A 12,193-nucleotide genomic window follows, 5' to 3' on the forward strand; every position below is an offset into this window, starting at 1 on the left:
ATGATTAATTTACGGTTACTTAGACTTATCTAATCTCATTTCATGTACCAGCGAATGTAATATAAACTAAACGTAGTGAACACTAATAAGAATATGCCTTTATAAAATTGATATACGTTTTCACATTATTTCCTCATTTTCAACTACAAGTTGCAAGTACTTACTGAGGTTAAAATTTAAAAAATCTTATGTCCCTAGATTTTGGACCAATAGAACAACTTTTTATGCTATAGCCAAAAAAAAAAAAAAGTATGACCCGCCTTATTACATATAGCAAAACAATAAAATGTAATACAGTAAACGCTAGCCTTTAATCAAATAACTTATAACAAAGTAGAATATAATGTAACATATTCATAGATTTATATTTTACAAATTTCCTTTATGAAATTGAAGTCCTTGAGATAAACTACGTGTAGGTTGACAACCTCACGTTGGTAATGACAACGCTGAATTCTGTGCTCAAGACAGATCCTCATTAGAACACCTCTGAATTGGTAAGTAAAATTGGATGCTTACTAACTGTAATTGCCAACCACCTACATGCTAAGGGAAAAGTGGAACAACCAACGGTGATGGTATACCTAGATGTACCCAGATAAACCATCCCAGATGGTACCCGAAATTGACCTTAACCTGCGCCAGCATTCTTGTAACTTTTATGAGCCAAAATTAGTGTGGTTTGTCATGAGGTGATGAAAAGGTGATAAACTATTACGCTGATATTCACTGTGCTCAGCTCCAATACATCCACGAATCTCTGCTAAAATCTCTCTAATCGCTGTGAAATCGAAAAAAGGTCCTTCCGATTACAACAACGTCAGATCACAAATGTTGAAGAAGACCTAATAGAAGTCAATGGAGTGGGAAATTCTCCTAATGGAACCATGCAGTTCTCTTGCGCTTTTATGTAAGCATGTTGGTTAAGTCTACCTGTAAGGATATTTCATAAGCCCATTTCATAAAAATTTAAGCAGCCCGAAATACCGACACTCCCAACGACATCTTGCAAATTCGGTAATACAAATCAATTACTATATCTTTCAGATTTAAGTTTTTTAGTAAGAACTCTTTGTTGCCCAAGACGAAGAAATTTCAACATGATGGATGATTACTGGTGGTCAAATTACCGAGAAGAAAAAAATTCTTCGGCTATAAAAGAAGCTTCGAAGAGAAGAGAGAAAGCAAAAAATAAAATAAAAAATGCTTAAAACGGGTTTTAAACATACTGAAGTGTATATGCATTGTGGATCAGAGAGACCGCCAGTTTTTATGCCGTGTCACTCGATCAAAACCTTTATTATTTAATTAGTGGTAACCATACATTGGAACGCAAAAAAAACTGCGTTTTGCGTTTGCGTTCCGAAATAAAAACTCACACGCAAACTCAAACGCATTTGAAGCAATTTAATGCGTTTACTTACGTAAACGTAAACGCAATTCACGCAAATAACTGCATTTACGCACGCATTTAATACGCAACTTACGCATATAAAATGCGTTTATAAACGTAACTCAAACGCAACTTACACGTATAAATGCGTTTACAAACGTAACTGAAACGGAACATACGCATATATATATATATATATATATATATATATATATATATATATATATATATATATATATATATATATATATATATATATATATATATATATATATTCCATTTTCTTTGCCGTATCATAAAATTTAGAATAAGAAAGATCGTGTATATATAGTATATATATGGTGTATATATATATCGTGTATATATAGCATATATAGTTACTTACTTTGACTCTTCGTTCGTTGCACCTTACAGTTTAATTTTTTCATTTCATTTTTTTTTTAACAATTGTTTTTATTCTCTTCTTTTGCTTTCTTATTTTTTCAAGTTTAGGATAGGGTGGGGCAAGATGTCCATAAAGTTAACATTATTAATTTACCTAGGTCTCACAAATGCACAAGGGACTTGACTTTAGGAACATCTTGCCCTTTTTGCTTAAAACAAAGGAAAACTCATTTTCCGCTCACAAATTGAACACAGTAATAATCAGTTGTATATGGTAATATTATTTCAGCCAAACTTATTTTTAGAAACAAGCATAGCTTAATACCTTTAACTTGTAAGCTCATTTCAATTATTATAAAAATCTGGCTATATTCACTCAATTTAAAAACATAATACACTCAATTTAAAAGGAGCCATTTTAATGAGAAACTAAATATCATTTTTTAAAAAATTTAAATAATAATTATTTTTTAAATTCGTTATAAAATGACCTAAAAACATGTTAAACACGTAATAATTTCTTTTAAGGGATATGTCTAAAGACATTTCCTTATAGCACAAAGAAGTTGCTATAGGCATTTCCTTATGATATGCAGCTTATACATAAAAGTATAAAAAAAAAATTAGTTTAGGAAACAAAACCAAGTTTTACTTAATCGTTTCATAAATATCTAATTTAATATGACACATCAATCTCGCAAGAGTAAAATCTATCATGAGGATATCATAAAGTCTTGTTCAAAAAAACGACATGAAGAAGAAACATTGCAATCACAACAGTTGCAATTGCAACCTTATTTATCTCAAAGTTCATCTGCATCTAAATCTGGAGAAGCAATTTCAAAAAGAACAAGATCTGTAAATCCTACAAAAACGACGAAATCTACTATGCAGACAACAAGCGCTGCGTTGACATCATTATCGGGAAAGTCTTCGAATAATACTTCAGTTTCTAATATTTCTATTCCTCCTATTCAGCAAGACCCGAGATTAAGGTTTCAGAGTTATAGTCTTTGGCAAATTTATTGACAAAATGCAAGATTTTGGTCAAAGAAACATTTTTCCGAAAAAGAAGTTTATTGTAAATTTAACTAAACGGGTATTTAAATTACTTTTTCTTAGATCTAAAATGTTATTAAGAACAATGTAGCGTATGATTTTTATATATTTTAGGAGTATTCTTCGTATCTTCATTTCACTACATCTGATACTCAAATAAATAAATTACAAAATGATGTTGAGTTTTTCTGCATATTGTGTAATCAAAAGTTTACAGCTCGTATTGGTCGAACATCCAACATTAAGAAGCATTTACAAAGAAAACATTACGACATTTTGGGTAAATTGTTTGACTCATACGACTCACTAAACAAATCAAATAAAAAGCGAAACATGCTAGATGCCGATACTTTGAACGCTATCAAGTTCTTTATTACATCAAACTGCTCGATTAATGCATTTAATAATCCTTTTTTTATAGGAAACTAGTCAAAGTTCCACTTCCTTGTGCAAAAAGTTTTAGAGAAAACTTGATACCAGAAACGATGGCAAAATTATCAAACATAATTAACGAAAAATTAGACGATGCCCAATCGAATTAGATAAGATTGAACTATACCTACAAATCCTTCTTCCCGCTTACCAGTTCAACTTAATTGTACAAAAGAATCTTTCATTGATTGCTGATGTTTTGCCTGCATTGACTATTATGATTTCAAAATGGAGTAGAATGGAATTACAAGGAAATGGAAAAGAACTTGCTAACTTGTTAATTTCTTCTTTTAAATTAAAGTTTCAGTACGAACTTAACTCAGGAATTTATCAAGTAGCATCACTGTTGAATATCTCAAAGCTTAAATTATGGTTCTTTAGACCTGATTGTCAATTTATTGTTAAAGGTATTTAGTTATTAGGTTACATTATTTAATTAAGACAAATAAAAAGTTTTAAAATTTAGTTTAAAAAGTAGTTCTTAAAAACCTAATTTATAAATTAAACTACTTTTATATATTAATTTATTATATAAAAGTTTGTATCACAACCCAAAATTGTTTAGGAGCAGTAGAAAAGCTACACTAAGTCCTGAAATTCTTTACGCCACGCAATATTTATCAAAATGCTTTAGAATCGCAACCAGGATGTGAGTTTACACAACTGAGTTTACACGATTGAATTCAAATGATCAGCAAACTGATTCGCTCAGCGGATTTATGCTAGATGATAACTATTGCCCAGAAGCTCGGCAGCCTAATTTACAACTTTATTTACTTGAAATTGAAAAAGAAAAACTTTACTTTTTTAAGCAAATTGAAGAGAAAGGACTTGCTGTATCTGTGTATCCTTCTTATGATTTTCGGTTCAAAAATTCTAAAATGCCAATGTTACGAAAGCTATTTGTCATCTTACTAAATATTCCATCAGCAGCAGCTTTTATAGAGAGATATTTTAGTACTTTTGGTTTTGTATGTGAAAAGAGACGAGGCAACATGACTGCTGATCTGATTATCAGTCGCTCATTGTTGAAAGTAAACTTAAAGCTTCTTGAAAGTTTAAATGATTTTTCGGACGATGATGACTCAGATAGTGAAATGTAAACTTATAATATAAAGATAATATATTTTTTGAACTTGAAACGCACAAAAATAAAATGAATATATAATGCAATAGTTTCAATAATAACAATAATTTTAATAACAACGGTTTAAATAAAAAGTTATTATATCTTTGAATTAAAAAGTAAAAAGTATCTACTTAACAATTCGCGTTTTCTGAAAAAGACACATTTTTAAAAATAGATTAGGTAAGTCGCGTTTGAGTCAAGTTTGCAAACCCATTTATACGCGTAAGTTGCGTTTGAGTTACGTTTATAAACGCATTTTAAATGCGTAAGTTGCGTATTAAATGCGTGCGTAAACGCAGTTATTTGCGTGAATTGCGTTTACGTTTACGTAAGTCAACGCAATAAATTGCGTCAAATGCGTTTGAGTTTGCGTGTGAGTTTTTATTTGAGAACGCAAACGCAAAACGCAGTTTTTTTTGCGTTCCAATGTATGGTGGTAACATAAAAAGTGGTTCATTAAAAATATTTTAAAGATCTGAATTGGGTGCTTAGGTTTGAAAAATCAATTTTTATATATATTCATTATGTATAACAAAATTTTCCGTTAAAAGTCATTTAAGATTCTAATGTAGGAATTACTATTAGCAACCTTTTCAGTATGATTAGAAAAAGCTTTTCAAAAATATAACAGAAACAAACTGATTTATATATATATATATATATATACACACACACACACAACACACACACACACACACACACACACACACACACACACACACACACACACACACACACACACACACACACACACACACACACACACACACACACATATATATATACACTGCCCTCCAAAACATTAGCAACCAAATAATATTTAAAAAATTTTATACTTTGATTACTTATTACATCAATTTCATTTTTTTAACTACGCTTTAAATGAAAAAAATAGTAAATGTTACATATAAGAAAAAAGATTTTAACATAATAAGACTACTTGAAAAAAAATAAATGTGAATTTTTGTTTGTATTGCTATTTTAACCCAAAAACGTAGTCCTCCAAAACATTAGCAACTTTTTTAAAACTACCCTAAAAAATGTTAATATCAATTGTTAATGACATATCCTTTACTTTTTAGGATCAAGGAACATCTTCTCGGCATAGACTCTACGAGTTTATTATTTTTTTCTTGTGTAACCTCATTCCACGTGGTTTCAATAGCTTTATATAGCTCATCGGCGTTTTTGAACGGTGCTTTATGTTTTAGGGAGAGTTCAACTTGGTACCATAAATTTTCAATCGGGTTGAGATCAGGTGATTGAGCTGGCCATTTCATTACTATTTGTTTCAAACCATTCTTTAACGAGTTTAGAGGTGTGTTTGGGGTCGTTGTCTTGTTGAAATGTCAATAAAAGAGGCATATTGTTATCAGTATGAGGAATTACTTTTTCCTTAAGAATATCACGATAATCATACTGATCCATAATGCCATTTATTCGGTAAATAGGTCAAACTACACTAAAACCAGAAAAACAACCCCAAACCATTGCACTTTTTCCACCACCATGCTTGATTGTTCCTCTTGTGTATTTAGGATCTAAGCGTTTACCTTTAGGTCTACGTACCTTTAAATTTCAATCAGGACCTTTCAAAATAAACTTTGATTCATCGCTCCAGAGTACTCTATTCCAATCATTTATAGTCCAGTCTCTATGAGAATTTGCAAACTCAATTCTAGCTTTTCTATTCTTCTGAGAAATGAAATGTTTTTTTGCTGCTCTAAAGCTCAAAAGTCTTGAAAGTTGTAACCGTCTACAAACTGTATTTAGAGACACGGAAAGTTTCAGTTTTTTAATAGTATCATTAGCGCTGTCAAAAGGATTTTTTTTAACATGACGAATAATTTTTCGATCGGTGAAACGACGTGTTTTGAGTGGTCTTCCGCCCTTATGTTCTGTTTCTAAAGGACTACCTTTATTAAATCGCTTGATCATTCGACATACAATTGACTTGTTAATGGAGTATTTCGTTGCGATTTCCTTTTGTTTGACTCCTTTCTTGTAATCTTTTACAATACGTTCTCGAAAAGCTAAATTACACTTGTTTCCTGCCATTATAATCCAAAACAGCATATACACGCGATCTTAAATTAATATTGTAATAATTGCAACACTCCATATTCATCTCTGGACAAAAATTAACAATTAGTTGATTCTCATTGTTTAAGTACTGATAATTTCAACACAACAATTCCCTTTGGCATTATTTCCACACTTGTGCTGCTGATTTTCCGTGAGTTTTTGTGAGTAATTATAAAAAGTTGCTAATGTTTTGGAGGACCACGTTTTTGCGTTAAAATACCAATAAAAACGAAAAAACAAGTTTATTCATTTTCAAGTACCCTTATTATGTACAAATCTTTTTTCTTACATTCAATATTAAGCGTTTTTTCTATTTAAAGCGTAGTTAAAAAAATAAAATTGCTGTAATTAGTATTCAAAATAGAAAAAAAGCATTTTTTTATTTGGTTGCTAATGTTTTGGAGGACAGTGTGTGTATATATATATATATATATATATATATATATATATATATATATATATATATATATATATATATATATATATATATATATATATATATATATATATATATATGTATGTATGTATATGTATATGGCTCCCCTTACTTTTTGCATCATCTTGTGGCAGCTATTAAAAACATACCTAAAACAAAAGTTATTCTTATCACTTAGAGCTCTTAAGATATTGCATAACAAGCTATTTGAAATGTTGGTATAGGAATTAATTCGTGCGGTTTGACAAGGGATTACGAAACTAGCTTATTGTCTCAGCGTTTCTTTTAGCCACGCATGCGTGCGAAGATCACTGTTATTGCGCATCATTTTCATTATAAATCATTTGATTTAAGCGTAAACAACACTTTTTTTAATTTAACTGATAATGTCAATTTTTGTTCCTGATAAAGTGTTTTTGCGGGGGATTCTTCTTCATTACTTTAACATGAAGAAAAGTGCTACCGAAAGTCATCGTTTTTTGGTTGAAGTTTATGGTGACCATGCTCTAGCTGAGCGAACGTGTCAGAAGTGGTTTGCACGGTTTAAAAGTGGTGATTTTTGTTTTGGAAGACCAAGAGCGACCAGGACAGCCGAAAAAATTTGAAGATGCAGAATTGGCAGCATTGCTCGATCAGGATTCTTGTCAAACGCAAGAGGACCTTGCAAAATCGTTAGGAGTTGAACAATTAACAGTTTCCAGACGCCTCAAAGCCATGGGTATGATTCAAAAAATGTCTCATTGGGTTCCACATGAATTGAAAGACAGAGAGGTGGAAAGAAGAAAGACCATTTGTGAATTGCTGCTTGAAAGACAGAAAAGAAAGGGATTTTTGCATCGAATCGTTACTGATGATGAGAAATGGATTTATTACGAGAATCCTAAACGAAAAAAGGCCTGGGTAAAGCCAGGTGAACCAGGTCCATCACAACCCAAACGGAATATTCACTGTGCAAAGGTTATGCTGTGTATATGGTGGGATATGAAAGGTGTGGTGTACCATGAGCTTCTGACACCAGTTGAACCTATTAATGGAGAACGTTATCGACGACAATTAATGCATTTGAAGCAAGCTCTGGTCATAAAACGACCAGATTGGGGTAACAGACATGATAAACTCATTTTTCAGCATGATAACGCTCGACCACATGTCGCAAAACCTGTCAAAAACTATTTGGAAAATGTCGGATGGGAAGTGTTATCCCACCCGCCGTATTCTCCGGACATTGCTCCTTCTGACTACTACTTGTTCGATTGCGTGAATAACGATTTGATTGGACAGCGCTTCACTTCTTCAGAAAGTATCGAAAAATGGGTCTCTGATTGGATCACTTCTAAGGATGAAGCCTTTTTTCGACACGGAATTCGTAAATTGCCGGAAAGATGGGCAAAAGTAGTGACTAGTGATGGACACTATTTTCATTAATGTATTCATCCATTTAGTTTTTGAAATAAACTTTCAATTTTCAATTAAAAACCGCACGAATTAATTCCTAGATCAAATAATACAATATATGTACAGCCTGTTAGTGCTGTTTAATTCTGCTCTTAGCTGCCCCTTTAAGTTTGGTAAACATTTAAAAAAAGATATCGTCGTAAAATGCTATTCGCGACAAACCTATTTTTTGGTTTTAGTTAATAATAGGTGCTGTGCTTATTATACTGGCCTAATTAAATGTAGCTGAAATGAAAATAATGGCCATACTCATGTTATATTAGTTTATAGTGGTTGCACTAATAATGTTAAAATTATTTTTTTGAAGTTGATATGAAGATAAGTGATGTCCATAAACGTATACGGCATGACCAACTAAAGCCTAGTGATAAATCATTTTCTTTGTCTGTAGAAGCTATTCTAGTCTCTATGAATTTGGGTTCTACTGGATGTGCTGCGTTTTTAAAAGTATATCAAAAGAAATGGAAGGATGCAAACCGGGGAAATATAAAGTTTGAGAGTAAAAATAAAAATTGGTTGGCTCAGGACTTTAAATCTACATAAGTAATAATTTATCTGAGAATTCTTGTCCACCACATAAGACCAAGTTGCTCCTTTGAAGATGCATCTGATAAAACCAAAAGAAGAAGACTCAATGATGTTATAAATATAAATAATTTAACTACTGATGAGTTGCTCCACTCAGCAAGGCTTAAATTAAGAAATGAGTTCAATTATGAGGCTGCCAAGCAAGTTGCTGAGATATCAGAACCTTCTTGTCAATTTAAAAAGAATACACCTAATGAAGGTCTGGCATTAATTATAGATGGTGGCATGTAAAAATCAACCTACCAACTTATCAGAAATGGAGCTTCAAAACGTGACTGCCATATATATCCTTCATACAACAACATAAGATTGTCCAAAGCTAACTGCTATCCAGAGAACATCTTTGCTGATGATTATTCAGCACAAGTACCACTACAAGAATTGCTAAAACATACAGTAAAAAGACTCTGTGAGGTGCAAGCTCCTGTGATCAGCACAATGCTGGATGGTTTGACCCGGTTGACTTTGCGTTGCAAGGCCGGGTTTAATGGGGCTACTGGGCAAAGCGTGTACAAGCAAGTGAGTAGTGAGGAAGCTGGAAATCGTAACTTAAAAAAAGAAGAATCTCTGTTCATTACCTGCTTAATACCACTAGAACTCAGTGGGTTCTGCAATAACAAAAAAGTACTATTATGGCGTAATGACAAGCCATCATCTACTGCGTATTGTTGTCCAATAAGATTTTCTTTTCAAAAAGAAAGCAAAGCTGTTGTCCAAGAAGAAGCAAAATACTTAGAATCTGAAATAGAAAAATGTGGTACTTTTAATGTTACTTTTGGTGGAAAAGAACTGGTTGTCAAAAGTAGGGTTAGGACTATTGTAATTGTAATTGTAAAAATTAAATACAATTACACATTACAATACAATAATATTGTATTGCAATATTACAGAAACAATAAAATAAATTTATTTTGGTATTGTATTGCTGTGATGAAAAACAATTACAATAAGTATTGTATTGTTTTTTTTCTAACAATACAACAAAATTCAAGAACTATTGTATTGTATTGCTGTGATGAAAAACAATTACAATAAGTATTGTATTGTTTTTTTTCTAACAATACAACAAAATTCGAGAACTATTGTATTGTATTGTTTTAATGAAATAAAATTACAATAACTATTGTAGAAAAGCTGACGTATTTTAACGTATTTATATTCATCTCTGACGAACTTACTATTATTTTTGCTATTCTTTATTTATTTACGGATTTGCAACATATTGCAATTTTTATTTTTTACATATTTAGATTTCGCATCGCCTATCTTGTTATGTATTTCTATGCTCTAAATGGCCGCAAAATATTGCCTGTCTGATGATAGCCTTACTATTATGAAAAATAACTTTCATAAATTATTTTATTCAGCCCTTTTATTTTTCCTCTTGATTTTAATACTGCAAAGGAACTTAAAATATATACGAAAATTAACTTTAGTAACACAAACAGTTAAACATAATATTCTTCTTAAATATAAATGTTAATGTCTTGAAATATTGAAGAACCAACAAAAAAATTAATGATGACGAAACGAAGAGCCAAAAGGAGATTTTTCTTGATGCGTTTAAGGCCTGAAAATAAAACAAAATGTTAACCGTACTATTTTTAACAATATCTTCATATTCATTATTTTTCCAAATATCTCATACTTTTTCTTACAAAGATTTTAATTGCTAAAAGTTATACTGGAATGAGTTGTGTTTATAAGATTTTGGTATAAGAATAAGACTATTAGATGTTTTTGCCTTTGTTTGAATTCAGGGTGATGTGTAATCATCATTATCATCAAAACTCTGACTTGAACCACTGGAGACCTGATTAAGTTGATCTTCATCATCTTCTGAATCAATTTCTTCAAATTGGCTATGAGATGCATTGCGCTTAACTGAAGTTGAGGTTCTGCTCGAGGAGGCAGCAGACATGGAACTGTTCATGATCAGACTTAGATGGACCTTCAAGTTGACCTGAATAACATTATTTCAGCATTTTTACTCTTCTTGATACTTTGTATCAAAATATGATATTTCCTAACAGTTTTAGTCAGTTAAATTAAAAGTTTGCATTTTGACAGTTTTATAATTTATTTATTTTTAATTAAATTTTTTTAATTTAAATTTTTCAAATTAAAGTAAAATCAAAAATCAAGTTGAAAGAATTAAAAAAGATAAATTTGTTACAGCAACCAACAAACCCTCTAACAAACTGCATTTACCTGATTCAAGTTGTAAATCCCACTGAATTATGACTTTGCTGCTGTTGTGATGTATATACACCAGACGAGCCACATTAGTTGGGTCCAAACGACTTCGTAGTAGAGTTACAATATTTTATGCCTCTGAGAAAACTTGTTCTGATGCTGCAGAAGATGCTAGGACGGAGAGCACAGCACGAGCAGCTGTAGACAAAATTGGAAATTGAAATTCATTTTGTTTCCACCAGCAAAAGACATCAGTATCTTTTGGCACTTTGACTTTTAAAAAAGCTTCCCACTCCATTAAAATAAGAGGTTTCTCTTCAGCTCCAACCATTGGGTCTGTTGCTTTTTCTTCATCTCTGCAGGCTTCATAAAGGGGATCGTTTTTACGGGAAAACTCCTAAAAAACCTCTGGGCGTGTTGCAGAGGTCCATTCTTCGTAGGAAGAATGTTCATTGATAATTTCTCGTTTGACCTTTTCGAATAATGCCAGGGAGAATTGACGTAGAACCACACCACGGTAACGTGAATCTAAAAAGTTGGCTTCAGCAAAAGCTTTCTCATCGCAGCCATGATTCTTAAACTTTTCTTCAAGCTTAGACAAAACAGCTGCACAGTAGTTCTTCACATCTTCTGTGTTTTCTTCTGTCATGCTGTCAGAGAAGATTTTGTGCAAGTTGAACACTACGGGAATGGCTTCATGAATTGATGGCTTGTCTTCAACAGACAAGGTGTTGATTGCGCCTTTAAGCCTTTTCATCAAGGGCAAAACTTTCTGCCAGATTTCAAAAATGGATTCATCAGGAATTTCTCTCCACCAGGTATTCTGCTTGACAGGGAATTCATTTTTCTTTCTTTTTCTTTGTATGTACAAAAGAATAGGCTTCGCATCTAAAATTGACTTCAAGCAAAAAAACATACTATTCCAGCGTGTCTTGACAAAGCTTTGAATTTTATGGAGTGGTCCTTTAAACAAATTTTTTCGGTTTCAAGTGCGCTGCAGTGGCCTCCATTTGACCAGCAATCATAAAACTAACCT

General features: G+C 31.9%; 2 protein-coding genes and 1 pseudogene across 3 annotated transcripts in view; 2 read left to right on the plus strand and 1 right to left on the minus strand.

Moving 5' to 3' along the window:
- The window catches only part of LOC149891818 (uncharacterized), a 143,139-nt gene that overhangs the window by 74,486 nt on the left and 56,460 nt on the right, over positions 1 to 12,193 (plus strand). The gene's annotated exons all lie outside the window — the stretch shown is intronic.
- Positions 2,429 to 4,425, plus strand: LOC149891820 (uncharacterized). 2 transcript variants are annotated; one of them, XR_016450201.1, is made up of 3 exons: positions 2,429 to 3,116; positions 3,258 to 3,675; positions 3,834 to 4,425. XR_016450201.1 is itself a non-coding variant. In XM_090080234.1 (3 exons), exons 2-3 carry the CDS (start codon positions 3,486 to 3,488, stop codon positions 3,854 to 3,856), a joined length of 213 nt encoding a protein of 70 aa, XP_089936360.1. In that variant the 5' UTR covers positions 2,483 to 3,116; positions 3,258 to 3,485; the 3' UTR covers positions 3,857 to 4,425. The 2 variants fall into 2 exon arrangements, 1 of the variants encoding a protein (XP_089936360.1); XM_090080234.1 differs by having other exon boundaries at positions 2,483 to 3,116.
- On the minus strand, positions 11,102 to 12,073 carry LOC149891821 (uncharacterized; annotated as a pseudogene).

The sequence above is a fragment of the Hydra viridissima genome, unplaced genomic scaffold, assembly GCF_058129835.1.
Source record: "Hydra viridissima isolate aposymbiotic clone 2 unplaced genomic scaffold, HvirCarnegie_v1 scaffold_2, whole genome shotgun sequence".
Lineage (NCBI taxonomy): Eukaryota > Metazoa > Cnidaria > Hydrozoa > Anthoathecata > Hydridae > Hydra > Hydra viridissima.

Bases quoted from the DNA above. Each gene is read 5' to 3' on its own strand.
- LOC149891820 (XM_090080234.1), top strand. From the start codon at position 3,486: ATGATTTCAAAATGGAGTAGAATGGAATTACAAGGAAATGGAAAAGAA. The intron at 3,676-3,833 runs GTATTTAGTTAT...AAAATTGTTTAG, and splicing joins TTGTCAATTTATTGTTAAAG to GAGCAGTAGAAAAGCTACAC.